Genomic DNA, 21,461 nt, shown 5'->3' with positions numbered 1-21,461 from the left:
ATTCACTGTGTGTATATATATTCAGAGAGAGAGAGAAAGAGATAGAAAGAGAGAAAAATAGTGTCATATCAGGATTTTCTCCTTTTCACTTTGATTGCAACCATTATTTACTATAGCTAAAAAAGGCTTCACATCAAAACGCACCACAACATCTGTATGTATACCCATAAAAAATACAGTATCTAAGAGTAAAAAGAAAACAATGATTATTGATTACATAACAAAATATGAAAAGCTTGAGTCCGATTCATCAAGGTGTGTAAACCAGAATTGTGGTATAAAAACACTCTGAAATGTTGCAAAAATGGTGCGACTTTTGCCGTTTTTACACCAGTCCCAACCAGGGAAAAGCCTGCCTGCCAAATTTATCAAAATGTACTCTACTAAAGTGGTATAAATTACTCCAGAAATATACTCCAGTCCTGACTGTTGTAACATTTCCAGTGGAAGTGTACGTCAGTTGCAAGATGTGCTTAATTCATTCAGTGGTGTGCGCCTCTTAATGAATTAGGTACATGTTACTCCAGTGGTTCCTTAACGAATCTGGCCCTATGTCTCCATCCAGTAATGAAGGATTCAGCTTTGCCTTACCTAGATATTTCATTGACTAGCTTCACCCTTTCATCTTTGCATTCCTTACTAGTTCCTATCATGAGTGTTTCAGGTTTCGCCATAAGGCTGCCTTCCCCAGGTGCACAGTCAGGTTTGACCGAGCACTTTGCTGTACATGTAATATGGCTGCAGGTACAGGGTTGTGGCACTCAGTGTTGATTACTCACATTGAAGCCACTCAATTACTTAAAATTGAAAAACTCATCTTAACTACTTAAAAGGGTTCAGCATTTTATAAAAAAAAATCTGTTGGGGATATGATTTTGTATAATTTACTAATATCTAAGTATTACAGGTTCTCCTGCAATTTTTGTACAGCCTTCCTCACATTTTGCACAGCTCTCCAGTTCTTACAATGGCTGCTAATGGAGGAGCATGTGACCATCATGTGATCAGTCTCCTCCAATTGAATAGCAGCTTTCCCATGCACACTGTTTTTTAATTGAAGGAGACTGATGGGCAGGTCTGGTCACACGCTCCTCCATCAGCAGCCATTGTGAGAACAAAGGAGCTGTGCAGAATGTGAGGAAGAAGGAGAACCTTTAATACTTATATATTAGCAAGTGCCACAAAATCATGTCCCCAATACAATTGTTAAAAGAACAATAAAGAAGACAACCCCTTTAAAGGGTATTCTGTTTTCAGGAAAGACATGTAATCCTTTGTATAATGAAAAGACGTTCTATTTTCCATTCTACTTTCTGTATCCATTTTTTCATGTTTTGCAAAATCTCTGCTTGATGTCACTCAATAGAAACGTTAATATTTTTTTTTACAGTGGATAAAAATCTGTCCTGATCATGAGATCATCACACCGGGTCTTGGCTTGTACACTTATCAGAGTTATGTTGTGTAATGACCTGCGCTCCAGTTTGTCCATGACATGACCTGATTTTCACATTTATATCCAATGGGACTTGAAATTGAAGGTTTATTTTATCGGCAAGCAGAGATCTTGTACACCGTGTCATGAATTATTCATTATTTCTGAAACTATAAGGCTAAGTTCCCACGATGAGTTTTTGGTGAGTTTTTGATGTTTTCTGCACCCATTAAGTAAGGTTACTTGCATTTTTTTTAAATAAGCAGTATCAAAAACTCAGCAAAACCTCATTGTGTGAATGTATCTTAATAGAAAATTCTGGATTTTTTTATTATGCAAAGAAGAAAAAACAATTATTTAAAGTGAATTTTTCCCTTTAAGAAAAGTGCCCCCCAAACCCTTTCATGGTTGTCAAAAGACAAAAAGAGGAAATACTCGCCTTCCCCGTGTCCAGCGCCGGCTCCGGTCTCTGTGTTTTGCCTGCAGTTGTGATGTCCCATCTACAGCGCACATCACCGCTGCAGGCAATCACTGAGTTCAGCGGCTTGTGCCATCTGGTTAGTTGCTATGTTTATTATTTTACAATTATAAAAGTGTTTGGGTTCCACTTTTTCTTGAAGTAGAAAACCCTTTTAATAAAGTAATGCACCACTAAGGCTTGAATGACGCTCACTACTTGGTTCTGTTATACATCTAATACCTGGAGTGTTTTACTTCCATACAGGCATAAATTCACACTTTTGAAAGAGAAATAGTAGCATATTGTATCTATTGAAAGTAATATTTTTTTATTTTTAAAACATAAACAATTGCTACATGTAAATAGAACATTAGTAACAATATATCTATTAGCAGAAATAGGTCATGGCCCTATGTCCTGAAATAGCCTTGGAACCAAACCATCAAGTCTATTAATCCCACTTGTAGCTGATATTGGAGCAGATTATTGGCTTAAACAATCGCTTTTTGGTTTAACCCATAAATAGCTTATTAGTCCTTATTGCCGATAGGTTCAGATGTGATAATAATAACAGGCAAAGTTTAGGATGCAGTGTACATGTTCTGTAAAACAGCACTGTGAGCCCTAAAAATCATTAAATCGGGGCCCAATTCCACCTTTAAATCAACAACCAGTTATTGTCACAGACACAAAGAGGGGCCCATATACTGTTCTTGCACAAGAGCCCTCTTCAAACTGTGTCCGCCACTGCCCCAATCCAATATTGCATGGACAGATCAGTAAAAAAAAAGGATTTGATAAAAACCCTAAGGCTATGTTCACATGCAGCATTTTTGTTGTGTTTTTTTTTGCAGCCCAAATCTGCCCACTTGGCAGTAAAACCCCTAGTTCAAAACGCCCATTTTGCAGCTGGTTTGCAGCATTTTTTGCAGTGTTTTTTTTGGTTTGGATTACATGTGTGCTTTGTCTACAGTACATATTTAATAAAGTTAGCATTATTCACCAAAAATGCTTAAAAAATGTAACAAATGTTTTTTTGTTATGTTTTTAAGCATTTTTGGTGAATAAAACTAACTTTATTAAATATGTACTGTAGACAAAGCACACATGTACTCCAAACCCAAAAAAACACTGCAAAAAATGCTGCAGAAAAGCATCAAAATAGGTGTTTAAAATATCAATAAAGTTAGCAAATCTGTCCTGTCTATACAGCATAGTTTGCAATTTAATTACATTAAGGCTATTGTTTCCAGCCTAATACCTACTTTATATTAGGACCCCATATTGTTCTCTATTTTGAAACCAGGTTGCTCCATTGTTGCTAAAAATGTAGCATAATAAGTAACATAGTTTCCCCAAGTTATTTCTCTTCCCAGAGAACGTCAGAAACTTGGCTTTCCTGGAAGGGATTTTTTTAGATGCGGTAGCAATAGTTGCCGCACCTGTACGCAATCCCTTGTCACCAAAATGTTTTGCAACTTTGACAGATCCTGTAGTTATAGTATAAAGGATTTCATTAACTGTAACTCTCAGGATATCGTATATGGAATCAACTGTACTATATGTCATAAAACATACATAGGGTGCACAGCACGTAAGTTAAAGGTACGAATCCATGAACACATAACAGACATAATCAGTACCAACACTGCGAATCACAATATATCACATGCATCCAACCACTTCATAACTTACTTTTGGCTTAGAGAAAGTTAAAAAATGGTCCCGGGGTGGAGACCATCGGAGATGATTACGTACTAGGGAAGCCGTTTGCATTTATAATCCCAATGGACTTAACATGTGCAGGGAAATTATGTACCACTACTAATTAATTTTGGATAATGTTTCTCCTTGCGGATAGTGACATGTTAAGCACGTCAAGGTGAGGAGACTTTTAAGCCTCAATGCTCCTCTGGGAAATATGTAAATTGTCTCTTCAGAAAGGAAGAGAACTAGAACTCTAGTGTCACCTACAGGAAGTAGCAATCCTAAAAGTCAATATCGACCCTTTAATGAGCCTGCTTCCTATAGGTGGCCCTAGAGTTCTAGTTCTCTTTCTCTCTGAAGAGACAGTTTACATATTTCCTAGAGGAGCATTGTGGCTTAAAAGTCTCCTCACCTTGACATGCTTAACATGTCACTCTCCGCAAGGAGAAACGTTACCCCTTGGATACCGGTCAGACGCCTCTCACCCAGCCAAACCAGAACTCACACTTTGCACTGATGAGGGGCTGTACCCCGAAACACAGTGACTGCAAATTGAGATTTTGGCTTTGGCTATTATCCTAAGTCATGTGATAAGGGTCGTTAAAGGGTTTATATTGACTTTTAGGATTGATACTTCCTATAGGTGACACTAGAGTTTTAGTTCTCTTCCTCTCTAAAGAGACAATTTGTTAATTTTAGATAAGACACTCTTCTACCTCTTTGATTTTCTGTACCATATATTGTTTTTAATTTGATCATCCCTTATTCTAAGTATTTGACAAATGCAAGGTTAGTCTTTTGTATGTAAATTTCGTGAAGGTGGTCATAAATCACATGATCTACCAAACCACCTGTTTTTCATCACACATGCATTTAATGTTTACTTGCTTCTGCCATAATAGCTTTGACAAAGGATGCCCAAGCTTCGTCTGAAACGTGTCACGATATTTGTCCATCCTTTTTCCTGTCCCCCCCCCCTCTCCAGGATATATAAACTTTTAATGGGATCATGAATAAAAGAATATTTTTAGTGGAGCTGGAATACCCTTCTAATTTTTCTTGTATGTAATATGTATCAGGACTCCCCTCTAACTAATGGTATAAGGGGAAAAAGAATTGGATTCATTGACTTACAATGCATAATTTCTGAAAATAAGTTACCAATTGAGGCTTCCTCCCATCTTCCCATAAAAAAAACACATGCATGCTCAGCCAGACTGAGTGTCCATGCGTATGGGTGAGTCGGGAGGAAGAGCTGTTAGCAGAATCAGTGTTTAGCCTACAGATATGTAAGGTGCCCAAGAAGTTTTAGGAGTGGTGTCAGCTGGATATTAATAAGGACAATGTGTGATTGGGAATCTTCATTGTACGATATGGTATAGTATCATAAATATTGGGTAAAAGTCAAATTTAATTTTATCTTTTAAAGACAAACTGTATATATGTAATATCATTATCTGATGGGTCTGATATGTGTTATTTCCAGTTCTCAAAAACAATTAATGTCACCAGGGGAAAATTTACTGTTTAAAAAAAAAGGATGTCATGAAGATATCCTGTTTTCAAAATTCTGCCGCTTCAGCTTTCAGCCAATTGCCACTGGTCCTTCTCTCCCTCTCGAACTGCTATAGTCGTCAATGGTAGATAAAGCCAGCCATATTGTTACCCTACTCCATGTAATAAATAGATGTGGCAGGTCTACAAAAGGGGGAAACTCTTGCAAAATAGATCCCAGGTTTTCCATGTAGAGGAAGTCTCTACTTCCCCACGTTGACTTACTCTCATGGACGTATCTAAAGTTGTCTTCTGGTAGACCGTTCCAATACAGACTTGTCTATGGATCATGACAACCACTGCAGGTCTTCCATGTAGATGGAGTCCCTAGTTCCCCACATTGTCCTACTTTTATGGATGCATCTAAAGGTTTCTTCTGGTAGACCGTTCCAATACAGGCTTGTCTATGGATCATGACAACCACTGCAGGTCTTCCATGTAGAGGGAGTCTCTACTTCCCCACGTTGTCTTACTCTCATGGATGTATCTACAGGTATCTTCTGGTAGACCATTCCAATACAGGCTCTTCTATGGGTCAGGACAACCACTGCAGGTCTTCCATGTAGATGGAGTCCCTAGTTCCCCACATTGTCATACTTTGATGGACGCATCTAAAGGTGTCTTCTAGTAGACCGTTCCAGTACAGGCTTGTATATAGGTCATGATAACCACTACAGGTCTTCCATGTAGAGGGAGTCCCTACTTCCCCACGTCTTATTTTTATGGACTTATCCAAAGGTATCTTCTGGTAGACCATTCCATGGGCTTTTCTATGGGTCATGACAACCACTGCTCAGAACTTTATTATACTCTCAGGCAGTAGGATCAGTTTTCTAGATGACACTTGTTGATCCTTTTATCATTTTCTAAGGGTTTTACCTATGAATTTTAAGGCTCGAGCTGGGCAGTTGCAGTAGTTTCTGTCTTTTCCAGGAGTACTGTAGCATGAATGTCAATTGTGCCAGTAATAAAAATTACCAATATGCACAAGCTTTTCTGTTGAAAAAATACTCAAAAACAACAGGAAATGGAAGATATGGGGGTTAAATCAAACTAAGACATGGTGTGTGCTGGCCGTAAATATTTAGTACATACAGTGACTCTAAGAGGGTTATTCCCCAAAAAAGTTATTCCCTATCCATTGAATAAAGGATAACTTGCTGGTCCCCAGCGATCCTGAGATTGGGGCTTTGGAAACCTGATAATGGGGCTGTATGGCCCCTTCCTGAATGCAGGGAGGTGTGTAATATATCCATTAATTCCGTTAATTGTTTGTGGGACTGATGAATACAGCGCCTGGCTATTTCCAGTAGTCCCAGGAGAGGAGGCCGAGCATGAGCACTCCATTCAGTAAGGGGCCGCAGAGCCCCATTCTCAGGCTACAAAGACCCAATCATTGGGAGTCTTAGTGGATGAATCTCCATTGGATAGGGGATAATTCGATTTTTTAATAACCCTTTAAGGATGATATCAGATTGTGAATTAATTTTAGGTTACATTCCTAATCTGAATGCCAAAATCCCCTGCAGTTTTACTGCAAATTGGCACAGTTTTCCAACTCCATTTTTGTCCTTGTGACTTGTCTAGGTGAAACACATTAAAAAAAAAACATGTTGTGCCTTCCTTTATTACCTGTTCTTTCACCCTTAGGGGAAATATTTTTGATGCATCTCCAAATCAGTTTTATTCAGAAACTTACACTTTTTTCTCTTTTAATTGGAGAATAAGATAATCTCCCGCCATTACTCCTACCTTCTTTAAGTACATAATTGTATATATTGTCTCTCCAGTAAAGAATGCATTTCCCGTTTTACCACTGCAATCATGACTGAATGAGATCCTTCCTGGAAATGCTATAGATGTGGAATGTGGGATTTGACTTCCATGGAGACCAAACACTGAATCATTGAAAATCCTGATGATGCAGAATTACTTTATTTCCTGCAATTCAATATTGGAGACTTAACCTACTTTACCAGTAAATTGTAGTTGATTTGGTCCCCATTGTCTACATGCCGGTAACTTCTATTCTGTAATTTGTAGGACAAATGTTTGGTAATGTTAGGCAAAAATTTCACAGGGAGACAGAGAAAACAAAATCTAATAAATGTGTTATTTGTCTGGTCATTCATTTATTAATCAAAATTAGAGGGACTCTGAAAATCAATCTCTACAAAAAAACACAGACACACATGTGGTTTTTAATATTTCATCCTTTGGAATTACACCCGAGAGTTAGTCTTTTGAGCTACTGCCCATTGTTTATGAGTAGCATGTTCTCCATCAAGTGCCTCCAAATAGAGTAGGAAGAACTGCAGTACCATTCACTGCCACTATTCAATGTACGGCGCTGTGCCAGATCCAGGGCACTGAGGCTCCTTCAATCAACTGACCGGAGGAGATTACTCAGTCTGACCGCCACCAAATTAATATTGATTACCTAGCCTTGCCTTCTCATGACCTAAAGAAGCTTGACATTTTCTCTTAGGATGTGAAAAGGCATCTGTGGCTTCTCTCTGGGATTGTGATGCCAGAGGCATGAGCACAGTGACAGGGAGTGACCACTGTGGATGGTCTGAATTGGTTTGGTTAGGTTAACTCCTTAGATGCAGCAGTCAATTGTGACAATAGCATATAAGGAGTTTGAGAGAGAGAGAGGCTCATTCCTTCTGGCAATATTGTCCCTGTGATTCAATGAAGGTCCAAAGCTTTTCTAGGACAACCCCTTCTGCCCTGAGTATGGCCCCAAGATCTGTCAAATATGTCTGCCTTTTAGGCCATTCCAGAGACATGGCCTAGTAGTTTTACTTACAGTCAATAAATCTTCAAAATGCTTATGTAGCCCAAGCCATTATATAACCAATGAAAGGACAGCAGATTGTAATCTCCCAGTGGAACAAAAAAAGGTAAATTAAATTCAACAACATTTAATAAAAGCATCAACAATTGTTAAAAGCTATTTTTTTATTCATTAAAAGGCTTTTATTTTTTTTATCCATATATATATACTACTACACACTATCGTACTACAACACACTTACCAACCTACAGAATAAACACACCCACACTACTTACATAGAATCATAGGAGAAAGGAGAACCACCGAATGTCCAGTCCAATATACAAGAGACATAAACCAAAGATATATATAAAAAGACCTTTATTGAAAAATGGTCAAAGTGGTGCTACAAACACATGAGAACCCACCATATAAAAAATGTAATTGCAACCTAATAAAAAGAACATGACACAATAGATGTAACAGTTGCAATGGACACAATATATTACATTACAAACCCACAAAAAATACGTAGTAAGATAGATGGAATAAACAAGTATGTCAGCGCCAAAGAAAATAATATATACTTCAGCACAATAGTCTGTAGAACTATATTAGGGGTGAAGTGTACACTACCGCACAAAAATCTATGGAACTATATAAGAAGAGAAATTGCTGCTGCTGAAATAGATAAGTACAGGTGCCAGATTATTTATTTAAAGTATATAATTGAACAATGAAGGCACATAGTACTGAGCAGAGAACTGACATACCTGGTTGTGGAATGTGAAGGAGGGATCACGGGAATATCCCGACGCGCGTTTCAGACAGAAGTGTCCTTCGTTAGGTTGCAATTACATTTTTTATATGGTGGGTTCTCATGTGTTTGTAGCACCACTTTGACCATTTTTCAATAAAGGTCTTTTTATATATATCTTTGGTTTATGTCTCTTGTATATTGGACTGGACATTCGGTGGTTCTCCTTTCTCCTGTGCTCTCAACCGAATGGTCTACCATTTATTTTTGGTCCACACAGCATATACAATCTATCAATTACTGCTGGGTTGCTCATATTGACCTATGTGTCGCTATGATATATTCCCCATTTTGTGTGGATATTCCTAAGTGTACTCCTGCGTTACATAGAATCATGTCTGAATTGCTATTTTTGCCTATATGTACCACCTGAAAAAAATGTATAAAAATGTAGCAATTAATGACATAAACCTCAAAATGGTGTAAAAGAAACATACAACCTGCCTCACAAAAAACCCATAAAACAAAAAAAAAATTTCATTGATCTCAAATAGTGATGAGCCTCACATTTTTTTTACATAAAACATCATTTTATAAAAAGTACTAAAACATAGAAAACTACATAAATTTGATATATTTGTAACTGTTACAAGTCTTAGAATGAATAGGTTAATTATACTGCACAGTCCATGATATTAAAAAATATTTCAAAAAGAAATAGCAAAATCGCAATTCTTTACATAATTTCCTAAAAAGGAAAATAGTAAAAAATTATTCAATAAAATATATGTACTTCACAATGGTGTTAATAAAAATACAAGAAGTCTGGCAAAAAATAAGCCCTCATCCGACTATACCGATGAAAAAATAAAACTGTTATTGCTGTTGGATTTAGTTGATGAAAAAATTCAGTAAAGCTGGAGCTACACGACGACATGTGTCACGTGGCAGCAGTTCTCTGAAAAGTTTCAGAACAAAAACTTATGGGCAACTTGTCTTCGATTTGCTGTCACGCGACTATTTTATAGCTCTGATTTTGCTATAAATAAAACAACCAAATGTCATTATAAATGAATTCCTAAGTACACTTAAGTAGCAAATCACTTGTTATTTCTATGGAGACATTCACTGTTGTACTGTACATCTAAAGGACTGCCGTTGACAGAAGCCTGTCCTAGAATGTTAGTAGGGCAGGTGCGTGTGAGCATGTGGAGTTGTAAGCTCTGCTGCTGTGACCCGGAGATAACCTATACCCCACACTGTCAAGCTATTTCCAGCTCACAACAGCTATTCAGTATTCAGAAAGACAGGATGGCCAGCAGTGTGAGCAGCCTCTTTTTACCTCAGCACTCCTGTATCTTCACTGTTGGATCAGATATATAGGGTGGACAGCAGTGTGAGCAGCCTCTTCTTACTTCAGCACCTCTGTTATCTCCAGTATTAGTTCACACAGACATGGTGGTCAGCAGTGTAAGCAGCCTCTTCTTACCTTAGAAACCCTGTATCTCCAGTATTAGATCCGATAGACAAGGTGGTCAGCAGTGTAAGCTGCCTCTTCTTACCTTAGAAATCCTGTATTTACAGTATTAGATAAGCAGGGTATAGAGTAGTTTGATCAGATTCCTCTGAACTCAGCACCCCTGTAATCTTTAGTTTTAGATCAGATAGACAGGATGGACAACAGTGAGAGCAGCCTCTTCTAACATTAGCACTCCTGTTATCTCCAGTATTTGATCAGAAAGCCAGGGTGGACTGCAGTGTGATCAGCATTTTCTTTCCTAAGCAACCTGCTTTCTCTAATATTAGGTCAGAAAGACAGGGAAGACAGCAGTGTGAGCAACCTCTTCTAACTGGTATCTCTGGCACATCCCCTATACATGAAAGGAAAGACAGTGTTTCCTACTGCATATGCTCACATACATGTAACTATTAAAAACTATTTATAAATACATCTCCTATAGTTATTAATTCTTTCCTATTTCTTATGAATCCCCTTTAACACATGTGTGAAATATCATTTGCTACCTGAATATTGGATTTAATCTTGGAATGTTTTAATGAAAGCAGTAATTGTTCATCATAGAGCACTTTCAGCCGTTCAGAACTTAGACATAGATGTAGCCATGCTCAAATGGAGCCTTAGGGGCAGTAAATAGTTATTTTATTCTTGACAATGAATGATCCTTTGTGCAAGGCAAAGTCCTCATACATCTCCTAACAAGGGTAGTTATGCTTCTGCTGGGAGATTTCCATAATTTTTTATTTCTCTGTAGAAGATTAGAGGTGACCACTGCAATGAGTATCAAAAAGTTGTGTTTGTCTGAACTTCCCAGCCGTCTGGGTCCAGTGGGACTGATCCAAATTTAGGGAGCTGTCCCAGGTGGTCCAAGGTATATCCCAACTTCAACTATCTGTATTCTCAGATCACTGGGACACTGGGGGCATCATACTGTGGGCTGAATGCTCTATGGTTGCATGAGGAAATGGGAGGGGGAACTCTATGGAGGCCATGAAAGGTGTATTCTACTGTGTGGAAACACTAATGGGCTTCACTAGGCACAATATTTCTATTTGGACACATACTGCTCTCCTGTCCCCACTTTCCACTTTTTTTTATGACCTCCTTGTTTATTCTGCTCTAAAAATGCAGCATCTGACTCAGCCTTAATCAGCTGATCAAGATGAGCACAGACCACTTCCCTCTGGTTCACACCTGAATGCATTCTGTAGCAAATATATTGTGAGTTACTTACCTGCATAGACTTTAGTCTGCGTCCATCACCTTAAGTGTCATTGCTTAAGTGTGAACATAGGAATTATACCAGAATTGAACCAGAAGGGAACTGAAGGTAACTGGATATTTGGACACTGTAAACAATGTTTTTGTTAGTTTTCACTCCCACCCTCTTAATCCTTCATTTTTTACAGCCACTCCTAATCCCTACACCTAGTAAGAAACTGATCATCTCTCCCTCCATCCTCCCCATTCATCTCACCTCCTCCTCATAACTATTCCTCAGCATTCAATCCTGTGTCTCTAAGCACAGACAGCCACCTCATGCTCTCTCCTGCTCCCACCTACTAACACTTTCTCTGCTCCTCCTCACTGCTGGCGTTATCTCCCCAAATCCTGGCCCTCCTCACCACATCCCCACAGTCACTTCCACCTCCTATCCACGATCTATCACAAACTCTTGCAACCCTTCTAACCTTATACACATCCGCCAAGCCCCCGCTTCCCCAGTCCCGCTAACAGGAGCTCTATGGAACGCTCACTCTGTCTGCAACAAACTTTCCTACATCCATGATCTTTTCATTACTAACAAACTTTCCTTCCTCGGCATCACTGAAACCTGCCTCACCTCCTCTGACACAGCCTCTTCAGCTGCACTTTCGTATGGTGGATTCCATCTTTCTCACACCGCCCATCCCAGCGGAAAGCATGGTGGAGGAGATGATTTTCTCCTGTCAGATAACTGCTCCTTCACTCAAATCCCACGGCCACCATCCGTTACTCTCCCCTCTTTTGAGGTGCACAGATTGCGCATCTACTCCCCCTCCAACCTCCAACTGGCTGTCATCTACTTCCCCCCAAGACCAGTCATCACCTTCTTTGACCACTTCACCACCTGGCTACTTCATTTCCTCTCCGTTGACATTCCCACTATCATCATGGGTGACTTGACATCCTCATTGGCACTTACCTCTCAGCTGTCTCTAAGCTTCTATCCCTCACTTTCTCCTTTGGCCTTGTTCAATGGTCTTCTGCAGCCACTTACAAAGATGGCCACACTCTGGACCTCATCTTCCCCTGCCTCTGTTCCCTATCTTACCTCTCTAACTCACCTCTATCTCTTTATGAGCACAACCTACTTACATTCTCTACCCTCTCCTCTCCAGGACCACAATCCGCACTCCACAAATTTGCACACCCTCACAGAAATCTTAAACACCTTGACCTACACTCGCTCTCTGAATCCCTTCTCCCTCTTACAGACATTAGTTCCTTACATGATGCGGATGTTGCTGCCACTTTATACAACACCACAACAGCTGCAGCTCTCAATTCGGTCACCCCCCTCACACATACCAAAGCTCGCACAATCAACAGGTAACTCTGGCACACCAGCCTAACTAAAGAACTGCAACGGGCCTCCAGGGTTGCTGAGCATAGATGGAAAAGGTCCCACTCCAATGAGCACTTCATCGCATTCAAACAGTCCCTCACTACCTTCAAGTCCACATTCACTGCAGCAAAACAAACATACTTCTCATGTCTCATATCCTCCCTGTCTCGCAACCGTAAACAGCTATTCAACACCTTCAATTCTCTCCTCCGTCCCCCAGCGCCTCCTCCCTCTCCTCTCATCTCAGCCGAAGACTTTGCCTCATTCTTCAAATAGAAGATTGACACCATCAGACAAAGCTTTTGCCTAAAGTTCCCACAGCCCCTCCTCATATCTACTCAATCCTCCTACCCCAAAACCAGCTTCTCTACCATTACGAAATATCAACTTTCCTATTTACTCTCCAAGTCACACTTTACCACCTGTGAACTTGACTCAATCCCGTCCCACCTCATCCTCAACTTTACCACAGTCTTCATCCCAACCCTAACCCACCTCTTCAACCTGTCACTAACAGCTGGTGTCTTCCCCTCATGCTTCAAACATGCCTTGATCACACCCTTCCTCAAAAAGTCCTCCCTTGACCCATCCTCTCTGACTAGCTATCGCCTCATATCATTTCTCCCCTATGCCTCAAAACTACTGGAACAACATGTCCATTTTCAACTGTCCTCCCACCTCTCCTCCTGCTCCCTCTTTGGCCGCTCATAATCTGGCTTCCTACCTCACCATTCTATTGAAACTGCCCTGAATAAACTCACCAACAACCTACTAACCGCCAAATCAAAGCAGCACTACTTTGTCTTCATCCTTCTGGAACTGTCATTTGCCTTTAACACAGTGGACCATTCCCTCTTACTATAGGCTCTCTCATCTCTCAACATCACAGACTCAGCCCTATCTTGGATCTCCTCATATCTAACAGACAGGACATTCAGTGTCTCCCACTTACACACCACCTCCTCATCTCGCCCTCTATCTGTCGGTGTCCCCCAAGGTTCAGTCCTAGGGCCCCTGCTCTTCTCCATTTACACCTTCGGCCTAGGATAGCTCATGGTGTCTTTCAGTATCACCTTGACACACAGATCTACCTCTCTGGACCCAATATCTCCGCCCTACTAACCAGAATCCCACAATGTCTGCCTGCTATTTCATCCTTCTTCTCTGCTAGATTTCTAAAACTTAACATGGATAATACAGAATTTGTCATCTTTCCACCATCTCAATCAACCCCCCATCTGACCTATCCATCAATGTCAATGGCTGTCAACTCTCCCCAGTCCCGCAAGCTCACTGCCTTGGAGTAACCCTGGACTCTAATCTCTCCTTCAAACCACAAATCCAAGCTCTTTCCACTTCCTCCAACTCAACTCAAAAATATCTCCCGGATCCGCACGTTCCTCAACCACAAATCTGCAAAAACACTAGTGCATGCCCTCATCATCTCCCACCTCGACTACTGCAACCTCCTGCTCTGTGGCCTCCCTTCTAACACTCTGGCACCCCTCCAATCTATCCTAAACTCTGTTGCCTGACTAATCCACCTGTCCTCCCGCTATTCCCCGGCCTCTCCTCTCTGTCAATCCCTTCACTGGCTCCCCGTTGCCCAGAGACACCAGTTTAAAACCCTAACTACGGCATACAAAGCCATCCACAACCTATCTCCTCCATACATCTGTGACCTAGTCTCTCGGTACTTACCTGCACGCAACCTCCGATCCTCACAAGATCTCCTTCTCTACTCCCCTCTTATCTCCTCTTCCCACAATCACATACAAGATTTCTCCTGTGCATCCCCCCCTACTCTGGAACTCTCTACCCCAACACATCAGACTCTCGCCTACTGTGGGAAACCTTCAAAAGGAACCTGAAGACCCACCTCTTCTGACAAGCGTACAACCTGCAGTAATGTCGATTGTAAGCTCTTATGAGCAGGGTGGTCATTATTTTTGCATTAATTATTATATTATCTTTAGCTATGTTACTTATGACTGTTGTATATTATTATATTTTTATTAACCACCGCTCCACCACACCACTGCACAACCAGCTCTACCCTCACCTACTGTATCCTCACCCATGCCTTGTAGACTGAGCCCTCGCGGGCAGGGTCCTTTCTCCTCCTGTACCAGTCGCCGTCACGTTTGTTCAAGATTATTGTAATGGTTTTTGCTATGTATACCCCTTTTTCACATATAAAGCACCATGGAATAAATACACTATAATAATAAATAATAATAATACTAAGGACTGGGCAAAATTAGAAAAGTGGCATATCATATAATAAAAATTGCTATGGAGAACTTGCAGCAAAATATATGACTGCCTCTAGCGCCTCCCTCTTCCTCCTCCCTCCTCCTCTCTGCATAGTACTTTATGAGCACCAACTGCCATCTCTTATCTCAGTAATGGGCAAATCTATATTATAAAGTTGCTCATTTTCATATGCACTATTGAGATATACATATACAGTGTGTGTGTATATATATATATATATATATATATATATATATACATATATATGTCAGAAAAAAAACATTGATTACTCTTCAAAACATGTTAGTTTATCCTGATAGATATGCAAAATAGCTTTGCAGTTACATATTTTCTTAATCTTCTTCCTCCACTCATCCAGGTTCCTATTGTGCATTGTTGTTGTTTTTTCTGAAAAATTTAATAGTTTCAAAGTTGGAAAAAGTGTATTCATAAGTGGTTTTACAGCAGTATTTGATCAGAAGTGGTGGTACACAAGCTAAGCACATTTCATTAGTTTTGGTAAAAGGGATTGTATTGTGCCATAAACAACATTTACCACCTATCAGCTGGACAGATGGTAAATGTCTGATGGCTGAGACCACCACTGACCCGGAAGTCCTCTGTGTGAATGAAGTGTCAGGGAGCATGTGCGACCACTGTTCCAATATACATAGATAAGTGATATATGTTGTCTAAGGTGCAATCCCTTAAAATACTTTCTTAAAGCTAAAATTGAAAACATTACAAGACCTTGTTTTTTTAGCGGTCCAATATTGCACATGTGGAATTGGTGCTTGAGATTACAGAAACGTGCTCAAATTTTAATGGCATAATACAATTATTGGATTAAGAGTAACTAGGATTTATGTACCAAATAGGCAGCCTAGAAAGAGAAAGACAAGCCTAGGTTGACAGCATAAGTTACTTTAAAGGGTAATGAGACCCAGTAGAGATCGGCACCCCACACCCCACCCTTGAACAAGTCCTACGAAGAAGAGTTCAGCACAGCACCCCATGGATCCTGGAAATTAGGTAGGGGAAAACAAGAATCAAGTCCTACCATCCCAGTAGTGAAGTCCTACCATCCCAGCAGTGTAGTCCTACCATCCCGGGTCAAGTTCTACCATCCCAGTAGTGTAGTCCTACCATCCGAGTAGTGAAGTCCTACCATCCCAGTAGTGTAGTCCTACCATCCCTGGTCAAGCCCTACCATCCCAGTAGTGTAGTCCTACCATCCCAGGTCAAGCCCTACTATCCCAGTAGTGTAGTCCTACCATCCCAGGTCAAGTCCTACCAACCGAGGAGTATAGTGATTTTTTTTTATTAAGAGAAAGGAACAGCTTGAATACACATGAATAAAACATCACAAACAATAAAGGATGTAGTAAGACAATAGAGAATCGTACATTACCACAATTACTACATCCGGACACCACAATTAATCAGAGAAACATTACCTATTTGTACTATTAGATTCTAAGCTGCGGGGTAATTCAAAAGTGAAGGAAAAAAAAAGAGAAACAGAAATAAAGGAAGGAAGGGTAAAAGTGCACTTGCAGTCAAAAAAATTCTATTTGGTAGAAAGATTTTTTTCCAACTTAGCAAGTAATTACTTAATCACAGAATAGACAATAACTTGATGATCTTTGGGTATCCCACCATTGGGTCCCTACTGATCCCAAGAATAAAGCCTTGAAGAGCCACGTTTAATTGGAGACTTATGAGCCTCCATGTCTGCACTAAAACCAAGCTCTTCTGAGTTCTGTTCTCCAGATCGATGGAGACCCAGTGTTGGGTTCTGATTGCCATAATTGCCTATCCGTGACAGTCCCACGCTGTGCAAGCTCTGCCATCGCCACATTCAAATGATGCACTTCAGAGTCCAGTTCTTGGAATTGGTAGGGGCCCAGAGGTGGGTCCTCCAGCCATCAGCACGTTATAACGTTATCCCCTCAGTGATAACTTGATCAGATGGAATAACTTTTTAAATCTCTCACATTAGTCTGTATAGCTTGGAAAGAAAACAGAGTCTCAAAATGGGTTGATTTAGGATATAGTAAAAGGAAAGTCAGCTCACCCAGTACTTATAATCCAGCTTGCACGGAACCAGGTGGATCCACATCAGGATGTACTCATGAAAAAAGGAATTGTTGTTCCAGCGTCTGGTAAAATAATTCTTTTTTATTTTTCGTCTATTAAAAACTTGCAAAAATTACATTGGTTGCATAGACAGGGCAGGGGAGCAACCATTGTAATTTTTGCAAGTTTTTAATGGATGAAAAATAAAGAAAGAATTATTTTACCAGACGCTGGAACAACAATTCCTTTTTTCATGATTTAGGATAGCCTAAACTTTATTAAATTCTCAGCTATGAGTTACAAACTTTTATCAACCCATCATGTGTTCAGTTCTGCCAGCCTGTCAACTGCTCCATCCTACAAATCTAGTTCACTTTCTCAACCCATTGAGTTTCAATTGGTGGGATTTGTATAGGGGCCAATGCAGTGGAATTAGGCATTTCGCTGATACAATAAAATGTCGGGACAGAACATAGGTCAGGACCTAGGCTTGATCAATCAAGTAAATGGATCGTATTTTAGATGGGCATGCTTTGTTTACCAGGTGATTCAAAAGGGTCTTCTGACCAGATGGCAGTGCCACCAAATGCGATAGAGGCTCCCAGTGTGTGTTTGATGTCTCCAGCACAATTTGTTAAAAGACAGACCAGCTTGTAGTGATTTTCTTGAACTTTATTACATTTAGACAAGCCATAGGAGTGAGAATTAAGTCCCTTTCTTCCTTTGTGAGCCGGAGTCTGAGCTCTGCCTCCCATGGTGACAGGAAATATGGTGTTTTAAGGCCTGAAAATTTGGAGAATTTTAAATCACTCTAGTTTATTCTGTCTCTAAAATTGGCTCAGTCAGTAAATCTGCCCAATGTGTCCTGGTGTGTAAGAAGTGTAACCGGTGACATTGTGTAGCCTTTTATTATTATTATTTGTTTCTTTTAGTCAGTAATAGGATGTCACTGATGTCAGCCCATCTGTCAGTTCATGAAATATCTTTCCTCCTAAATATTCCACAATCAATGGTGAGAGGTATTATTGAAATGTGGTAGTGTTAAGAAACCCCAGGAACAACCAAGCCATGAAGTGGAGACCCTGTAAATTTACAGAGCGGGGTCATTGAGTGATGATGAGCAGAGGGAAAAAGAGTCACTAATGCTCTGCTGACTCCATAAGTGCGAAGATCCAAATCTCTGGCACTTACATCAGTGCAGAAAGTGTACATTATGAGCAGCTTCAAGCAAGCCATACATCACCAAGCGCAATGGCAAGTGTCAGATTGAGTGATGTAAAGCACTCCATCAGCATAGGACTCTGGAGCAGTCCTATGTTGTGTTTTGTTGAGTGACGGATCACAATTCGATATCTGATGGACAAGTATGGATTGGCAAGTGCCAGGAGAACATTATCCGTATGACTGCATTGAGCCAGGTGTAAAGTTTGGTGGAGGATGGATAACTTTATAGGGATGTGTAGCACCCTGAGGATTCGGCTGCTACAGGGGTATTGCACCTCAACCCAGAGGTGTGGTATTCCACTCCCGGGTAAGGATGGAGTGTGGAACTGAGCTCAGTTAGCTGCATGCACTACACACATCCCATTTCCGAGGAACAGACCAACGGTACTCCCACTTAGAAATGTGCAGGTACGACCGAGTCTGTTCCTGGCTGGAGTGGGAGGGGGGTGGTACATCCCAGTAGTGTAGGGGCAGATAGGGGGAGCAGCCTGGGTAAAGTTAGGAGCTCATTGGGTGCTGGTCACCTGAGCTCACACATAGAGGGAGTATTTAATGTGGGCACCATCTAAGATCAGGGTCAGTCTGTGAGAGGTCAGTCAGTCTGTCAGAGTATAACCTGAAGAGCAGAGCAGAGGAGAAGAGCAGCCCCAGGCCCAGAGAGAGTGAGAGAGGAGAGCAAGAAAGACCCAGAGGGGGAGAAAGAAGGAACTCTGAGAACCCAAATACAATCACAGGGTGAAGAGTTGGCAACAGGGTACCGGATCCCAAACTGGTGGGGGCTAAAGCATACCTCAGCCAGAGACCGGAGGCCGTGGGCAGGATCTGCCACGGCCACCCACCACATCCACCCTGAAGGCAAACCACGTGTAGGGTCAGGGAACCCAAGGCCAAGGGTCTCCCAACAGAAGGCCCGAGGGAGCTGGACCTAGGTGGATCCCTGGTGGGGACGGCCAGAAGAAAGGACAAGAAGGAGGGCTCAGGGACACGCTCCGGACTTGCTTGGGGGTTGGCTGAATCCAGGACCTGGTGGACGCAGCACGGCTCGGGTGGTCACTCAAGGCCGGAGTGACCGGAATATCTGCAGTAAGTAAACACCCTGAACTGCACAACCCGACTCTGTCTTTAATTATCATCTACGCTGCACCACCACAACCCCCATCCTCTGCACCTGACCCCCTGAGGCCATACCCCTCCCGTTGGGGGTTATACTATCTAAAGCTGCACCAACACCATCAGCCTCAGCGGACCCTGCTGCAGCGGCGGCCGTAGTGACCGCAATCCAACGGGTGGCGTAGTCGACATATCGAACTTTGTAACATCTGTAGGACTGCCACATACTCTGAGCTTGACACCCTGGACACAGCCACTCGGAGACTACAACCCCCATCTGATCCGGCTCCGGGTATTCCCCTAAAGAATATGGCCCAGGGGGTGCGTCAGATGGTTTTCAGGGGTCAGCATAAGCCCCTAAGTTTCTGTAAAGGGAAATCTTAATACTTCAGCATATAAGACATTTTGGATAGTTGTTTGCTTCCAGCTTGGGAACAGTTTGGAGGAGGCCCTTTTCTGTTCCTCATGATCGTTCCACAGTGACAAGGTCTGTAAAGACATAGTTGAGGTTGTTTGGTGTGGAAGAACATAACCGACCGCAAACTCAACCCCCTCCACTCCTTTAGGATAAACTAGAACGGAGATTGTGAGCCCGGCCTCATCTCCAACATCAATGTTTGACCGCATGAATGTTCTTCTGGATGACTGGGTAAAAATTCTCACAGACACAATCTTTTCTTTTCTTAGCAGGAGCAGAGGAATCCGAACTCACCTTAGCTGCCTTTCACAGAAGTCGGACTCTCTAAGTGATTTTTCATCTTTACATGATGCCAAACACAGCCAAGGACAAAAGTAAGTGTTCCATTGTTGACATCTATATATTCAGTATATTCATAGATTTTTTTATTCATCTTTTGATTTGGATTTTTTAATAATGGATTTTCATATGTAGGATCCCATGTGTTTCTATAGCTGAACACTTTTTCCCTTATTGTATGATTTCAGTATTGTATGCCGCACCAATATAACTGGGTACTGTTGTATAAAACAATACTACTTTTGGTCACATTCTGGACCTTTAGTCAGAATCAGTATTAATAGTGTCATAAATAGTGATGGGCTAGCGTGCTTGGCACTGCTTGGTACAGTATCGAGCAGTGCTCGAGTACTTGGGTCTCCATAAGAAGCTCATTTGAATCATCTGAGACGCACGTCGGGGTATTCACCGGCTGGGAGTGCAGGCACTCCTCTGTCAGCCGGACTCTTTGAACTCCGGGGACAGAGAGACAGAGATAGAGAGACAGAGAGAGACTCATCGTCCTCCGGAAAAAATGAGTTTTACATTGACTTCTATTATGCTAGCTACTTGAGTAGAGCGCGTCTGAGGGTCTGATGTGCTCTATTCGAGCACCGAGCACTCGAGCATTTCAGTGCTCGATCATCACTAGTCATAAATTATTCTAATAAGTATTAAAAAAAAATCAATCCTGTTATATACAGACAATAGCATTACCTTTCTACAGCCAAACAGTGACACCATTGTCTGCACAGCGTTTGATGGTGTTATTCCTTGTCTGGCATTTTATGAAAAGACAATAATTGAAGATAACAACAGAGGGCTTCCTAAAAATGTAACTGCAAAACCCAAGTGTCCAGTGCAGCATATTTTATGCTATAAATATAGGCTGTATATATTCTTAGATTAGAATGCCGTACGCTCGTATTCTGGTTTTCTTGCTAGTATAATCTCAGGGGAAACATGAGCAGCTATTATTGCTGAATATATTATGGCAGAGAGACTTTGCAATAAGCATTTTCCTAATACGATGTGAAATGGAATATCGCTCACAAGCATCCAGAGTGATCCAACAATAATGCATGGCTCTGCGGGATGCCATCCACTTCCCAGAGACTTGCCGGAGAAGCTATAGCGGCAACAGGGTTAGAGGCAAACTGACTGTTTTAATTCAGTCTCTTATCTTCTGACAGATGACTTGGCAGCCAAGAGAGACTTTGGAATTCATCTCGAAATT

The 21,461-nt window shown here is 41.2% G+C and overlaps 1 protein-coding gene across 9 annotated transcripts in view; it reads left to right on the top strand.

The window, feature by feature from the left end:
* Positions 1–21,461, top strand: part of LOC141156853 (regulator of G-protein signaling 8-like) — a 49,720-nt gene that overhangs the window by 5,462 nt on the left and 22,797 nt on the right. For 3 of the 9 annotated variants that reach the window (XM_073643300.1, XM_073643303.1, XM_073643306.1), the window contains exon 2: positions 20,179–20,280. In XM_073643300.1, the coding sequence (XP_073499401.1) occupies positions 20,179–20,280 (102 nt within the window). Of the gene's footprint in view, positions 1–20,175; positions 20,281–21,461 lie in introns of all 9 variants that reach the window. The other 6 variants (XM_073643299.1, XM_073643302.1, XM_073643305.1 and 3 more) reach the window with 2 other exon arrangements.

Source organism: Phyllobates terribilis, unplaced genomic scaffold (genome assembly GCF_046119375.1).
Source record: "Phyllobates terribilis strain yellow unplaced genomic scaffold, ASM4611937v1 Scaffold_8__6_contigs__length_399053987, whole genome shotgun sequence".
Taxonomy (NCBI): Eukaryota; Metazoa; Chordata; class Amphibia; order Anura; family Dendrobatidae; genus Phyllobates; species Phyllobates terribilis.
This window is presented reverse-complemented; position numbering and strand designations above follow the sequence as displayed.